Source organism: Fringilla coelebs (genome assembly GCF_963513975.1).
Source record: "Fringilla coelebs genome assembly, contig: SCAFFOLD_70, whole genome shotgun sequence".
NCBI classification, from domain to species: Eukaryota; Metazoa; Chordata; class Aves; order Passeriformes; family Fringillidae; genus Fringilla; species Fringilla coelebs.
Genome location: NW_028167380.1, coordinates 724775 through 730311, shown reverse-complemented (window position 1 = coordinate 730311; position 5537 = coordinate 724775). Strand labels below are relative to the sequence as shown.

Genomic DNA, 5537 nt, shown 5'->3' with positions numbered 1-5537 from the left:
CTCCTCACTCTCCACTCATCACTTTGCCTCACAAAACTTTCTCTGTTGTCCCTGAGTGTAGCAGAAATGCTGAGGGTTTCTGATATTGAAGAATACCAAGAGAGATATGGGGGGAGCTTAAAAAGAAAACCCCAGAATTCAAAACCACTAAAGACTGTATCTGTGTCTTCTGGGGGAGGGTGTGTGGGAAATGGCTTTGATTTTGGTTACAGGTATGCCCTCTAACTCTTCACTGAATTTTTCTCCATGGCAGAACCCAATGCCCAGCCCCAGCAAATGTCCAACAGCAGCTCCATCAGCCACTTCCTCCTGCTGGCCTTGTCAGACACGCGGCAGCTGCAGCTCCTGCACTTCTGCCTCTTGCTGGGCATCTCCGTGGCTGCCCTCCTGGGCAACGGCCTCATCATCAGTGCTGTAGCCTGCGGCCACCAGCTGCACACACCCATGTTTTTCTTCCTGCTCAACCTGGCCCTCAGTGACCTGGGCTCCATCTGCACCACTGTCCCCAAAGCCATGCACAATTCCCTCTGGGACACCAGGACCATCTCCTACTCAGGATGTGCTGCACAGCTCTTTTTCTTTATGTTCTTAATCTCAGCAGAGTTTTCCTTTCTCACCGTCATGTGCTACGACCGCTACATGTCCATCTGCAAACCCCTGCACTACGGGACCCTCCTGGACAGCAGAGCTTGTGCCCACATGGCAGCAGCTACCTGGGCCAGTGGCTTTCTCAATGCTCTGCTGCACACAGCCAATACATTTACCCTGCCCCTGTGCCAGGGCAATGCCCTGGGACAGTTCTTCTGTGAAGTCCCACCAATCCTCAAGCTCTCCTGCTCTCACTCCAACCTCAGGAAACTAGGGCTCATTACACTTAGCTCCTGTTTAGGTTTTGTTTGTTTTGTGTTCATTGTTTTCTCCTATGTGCAGATCTTCAGGGCCGTGCTGAGGATCCCCTCTGAGCAGGGACGGCACAAAGCCTTTTCCACCTGCCTCCCTCACCTGGCTGTGCTCTCCCTCTTTGTCAGCACTGGTATATTTTACTACCTGAAGCCCTCCTCCATCTCTTCCACATCCCTGGATCTGGCCCTGTCAGTTCTGTACTCGGTGGTGCCTCCAGCCCTGAACCCCCTCATCTACAGCCTGAGGAACCAGGAGCTCAAGGCTGCAATGTGGACACTGATGACTGGATGGTTTTGGAAACATTAAACTGCTGGCCAATTTCTGAAAATCACATGTAATAAAAGTCATCTTTGATACTTCTTGCTGGTTTCATTTTGGAGGTTCTTTTTATGTGTTTTACTTTGATAATATTGTCCACAAAGAAATGTCATTGTCTGTGCCATTTCTCATTTTATTTCTCTCCACGTTCCCTGTGGCCACAGACTGTGTCAATGAGGGGCTGCGCTGTCGGTGGCTTTAAATGAACTAAAGGATCTCCCAGCAAAGACTTCTCCAGAGATGCCCCTTTTGTTGTCTTCTCTGGAGCTGCAGCAGCAATGTCTGTGTGCAGAGCTGGGGGCAGATCAGTGCTGGCACAGCAGCTGTGCCCTGGAGCAGCAGCACTTGGTGTTGCTAGTGCAGCTCCCGTGGCCCTGCCCCGCTGCCCTGGTGGCCCTGGTGTTGCTGGAGGGCCTGAGTGCTCTCAGGGCCGGGCACAGTCCTGGGGTGGCAGTGCTGGGGCTGCAGCAGGGACAAGCCATGGGCACTGCTGGGTCAGTGCTGACACCTCAGGCGATGCCCTGGGGGCTCCAGGCCCCTTGCCCAGGCTCTCTCAAGAACACGCCCACATCAATGCTCAGCACAGAAAAGCCCCGTGAGCAGCCCCAGGGTGGCCGTGGGCAGGCTGGGGGCAAACAGCATGGCTCTGCAAGGGCCCTGGGGCAGACAGGAAGGAGCAGCCGAGCAGGGGCTGATCCATCCCCAGTGTGCTGGACAGCCCAGGGCAGTGTCCCAGAGCGTCCTCATGGAATTGCCAACAACATCCCCCCTCTGCAGCCCTGGCCTCTCCCCCAGTTCACACAGGTGCCCCATTCTTGCAGGCACAGACACGGCAGCACTGGCTCAGGTGCCCCTGTTTGCATTGCACAGAGCAGGGGGAGCACCCCCAGGCTGTTGGTGTGGGCACATGAACCTGAGGGAGCACAAATGCCATCAGCCCCTGGAGCCAGGCAGGGCTGGGGGACAGCAGGGAAACCACTCAGCTTTGTCCTGGCCTCTGCAGTCAGCCAGAAAGTTTGTTCCCATCAGCTGGGAGTTTCCTGTCCCACTGCAGACGCTGCTGCTCAGAGCCAGAGCTGCCTGGCAGCCACCCCCAAACTGCCCTGAGCATTTCCTTTCCTTCACCTTTGCTTTCCTTACTCTTCCTGATACAGATTTCCTCCTATTGCCCACCCCTGTTCCCTCCCCTGCAAACAGCCCATCCCTGTTTGCCCTTTCCTCTCTAGCCCCACTCCCCATTGCAGTTCCTGACTTGGCACCATGGGAACGTCCCTTGGGCAGCAGGATCATCCTACAAGTGCTGCAGGAATTGTCTGCAGGCTCCTGCAGTGCCTCCTCCCAGAGGCACTGCAGGCCAGGGGGGCACATCTGGGCTGCTGTGTCTGCCTCTGGGGCTCCCTGTTCTGGGCAATGAGGAGGAGCTGCAGAGGCTCTGCAGCACTGACAGGATGGGGTTTGGGGCTGGCAGGAGAAGCTGAGGGACCTGGGCTGCTGGAGTTTCTCAAGAGGAGGCCCAGGGCTCATCCTGCAACTGCTCCAAGGATAGTTTCAGAGAACCGCAGAATCAGCAAGGTTGGAAAAGGCATTGGAGATCATCAAGTCCAACCTGTTCCCTGACACTGCCTTGTCCCCCCTGAGACTCCTCTTCTCCAGGATAAACAACCCCAGCTCCCTCAGCCACTCTGAACAGGACTTGTGCTCCAGACCCCTCCCCAGCCTTGCTGCCCTTCTCTGGACACGCTCCAGCCCCTCCATGTCCTTCCTAAATTGGGGGCCCAGAACTGGACACAGCTCTCAAGGTGCTGCCCAACCAGTGCTGAGCACAGGGGAAGAATCAGTGCCCTGCTCCTGCTGGCCACACCATTCCTCATTCAGGCCAGGAGCCATTGGCCTTCTTGGCTGCCTGGGCACACTGCTGCCTCATGTCCAGCCTGCTGTCCATCAGTGCCTGCAGGTCCCTTTCTGCCTGGCCGCTGTCCAGCCACTCTGTCCCCAGCCTGTAGTGCTGCAGGGGTTGTTGTGGCCAAAGTGCAGGATCCAGCACTTGGACTTGTTAAACCTCACCTTGTTGGATTTGGGCCTGGATCCAGGCTGTCCAGGGCCCTGTGCAGAGCCCTCCTACCCTCCAGCAGATCCACACTCACACCCAGTGTGGTGTCATCTGCAAAGTTGGTGATTTTCTATTCTTTTTCACACATGTGATAATCATTTCCCCAAAATCATTAACATATTTCCCCTCCCCTTTACCCATGCCCTTCTGTCCTGGGGGTCTCACTGCTGGTCCCTGGTGGTCGTGGACCCCAGTGTTCCAGTGGGCCTGGCTGAGCTGGCAGGACACTGAGGCTGAAGAACTTCCAGTTCCCCTTCTCACACAATGAGCAGTGTGTGGTTTCCATAGGCCTGGGGTTTGGAGAACAAGCTCCAGGTGTGAACTCACCTGGTGGAGACAATGGATCATCGGGTAACATGAGGTCACAGAGTGGGCTATGACATCACAGAGTGGGTTATGTGAGGTCATCGAGCAGCCGTGGCATCATAGACTGCTTCTGTGACATCACAGAGCAAGCTGTGACATCACAGTGCAGAGGTCTGACATCACAGTGCAGACGATGACATCACAGTCTCTTCTGTGACATCAGACCAGCTCTGTGACATTAGAGAATTGGCTGTGACATCACAGAGCAGGCTTTGACATCACAGGGGGGCTGTGTGACATCCCAGCAGGGCTGTGTGAGGTCACTGCGTTGGTCACTCCACCCCAAATCCCCCTCACAGTTTCTCCCCACAAGTCCAAGGCTGTCCATGCCCAGTAAGGTCCCTGTCTCCCGGGATTCCCCCGGCCCACCTGGAGCCACAGCTTCCACCAAAGGATGTTCCACAGGATCCACCCCACAGCCTGACACGGGGACAAAGGGCTGGGCTGTGTGACCAGGACACCAAGGACGTGGATTCTCAAGGTCACTGTGGCCTGGGTTGGGTTCCACAGGGCAGGAAAGATGTCTGGCAGCTTGAGCAGGGTCTGGGAAGGGCCTGCAAGGTGGGGCTGGAGCCCTTGGGCTGTGAGCAGTGGCGGAGGGAGCTGGGCTTGTCCAGCCCACAGCAGGGAAGGCTGAGGGGCTCCTCATCCCAGCCTGGCAGTGCCAGCAAGGAGGGGATGGAGAACACAGAGCCAGGCTCTTCACTGGGGGGGCCTGGTGGGAGACAAAAGCCAATGGGTGGAAGGGGAAAGAGGGGAGAGCAGCCAGGACAGGAGGAGATGAAATGAGTCAGGCTGGTTTCAGCATTTCCTCAACACCAAAAGCAGCCTGACCTCCCTACTCCATCCACCACTGACAGCTTTGCAAATCAGGAATTGTTTGAGCTGTTTTGCCCCCACTCCGGGATGAGCATCCTGATACAAGAATTTAATTGTGTTCATATCTATCACAGAACCATGTTTGTGTATAATTAATTTTAGTATGGAAATCACCTGTGGATGGTGCATTCATCAGACGTTGCTGGGATGTTGCACATGGCTCAGAGCAGAGCATGATTGTTATTAAATTGTGTCCTGTTCAACCATGGTCTGTTGGCCATGAAGAGAAACTTTCTGTGCCTCTGAGTCCCACCAGTTCCTGACCCCCAAAGGACACAAACCTGATGAGTTGTGGTTCCCACTCCAGTGGAGGCACTTGGACCTCCCTCCATCCCCAGAGCAGAGCTCCCTTGTCCCAGAAAGTCCCTGGCAGTGCAGGGATGAAGGAAACAGGACAGGCAGTGGGGATCAGGAGCAGGGCAGTCAGGGATTTGGGGTGGTTGTGAGCCCAGGGCAGGAGCCAGCCCTTGGCCTTGCTGAACCTCATCCCATTGTCCTGGGCCCATGGCTCCAGCCTGTCCAGATCCCTCTGCAGAGCTTCCTGCCCTCCAGCACAGCCACACTGCCACTCAGCTTGGGCTCACCCAGGAACTGACTGAGGGTGCCCTCATGGGCCTCGTCCAGATCAGCAATAAAGAGATTGAACTGACCTGGCCCCAGTCCTGAGCCCTGGGGACAGCCCTGGATGTGACTCCATTCCTCAGCTGCTCTGAGTGCCAGGGGTTGGATGAGGGAAATGGTGGGGATGTGTTTCAGGAATGCAAAGGGCCAAGGCCTGAGCCCCAGCCCCTGGCCAGGCAGATCCTGTCCCTCCCTCCTTGCTCAGGGCTCTTCCCTGGATGGGCACTGGGATGTGGGGATGGGCAATGGCAAGGGCAGGACCATGGGGTGGCCCCTGCCAGGCTGCTGAGCAGGGACAAGGAGGCAATGAGGCCCCAGGCCTGCAAGGGTCACTTGTGCC

The 5537-nt window shown here is 56.2% G+C and overlaps 1 protein-coding gene across 1 annotated transcript; it reads left to right on the top strand.

Annotated features, from left to right (window-relative positions):
• Nucleotides 1-276: 276 nt before the first annotated feature.
• On the top strand, nt 277-1209 carry LOC311165798 (olfactory receptor 14J1-like; the record flags this gene model as incomplete). Its single annotated transcript, XM_084227301.1, has 1 exon — nt 277-1209. The coding sequence occupies one exon, from the start codon at nt 277-279 to the stop codon at nt 1207-1209; it is 933 nt and encodes a 310-aa protein (XP_084083427.1).
• Nucleotides 1210-5537: the final 4328 nt, after the last annotated feature.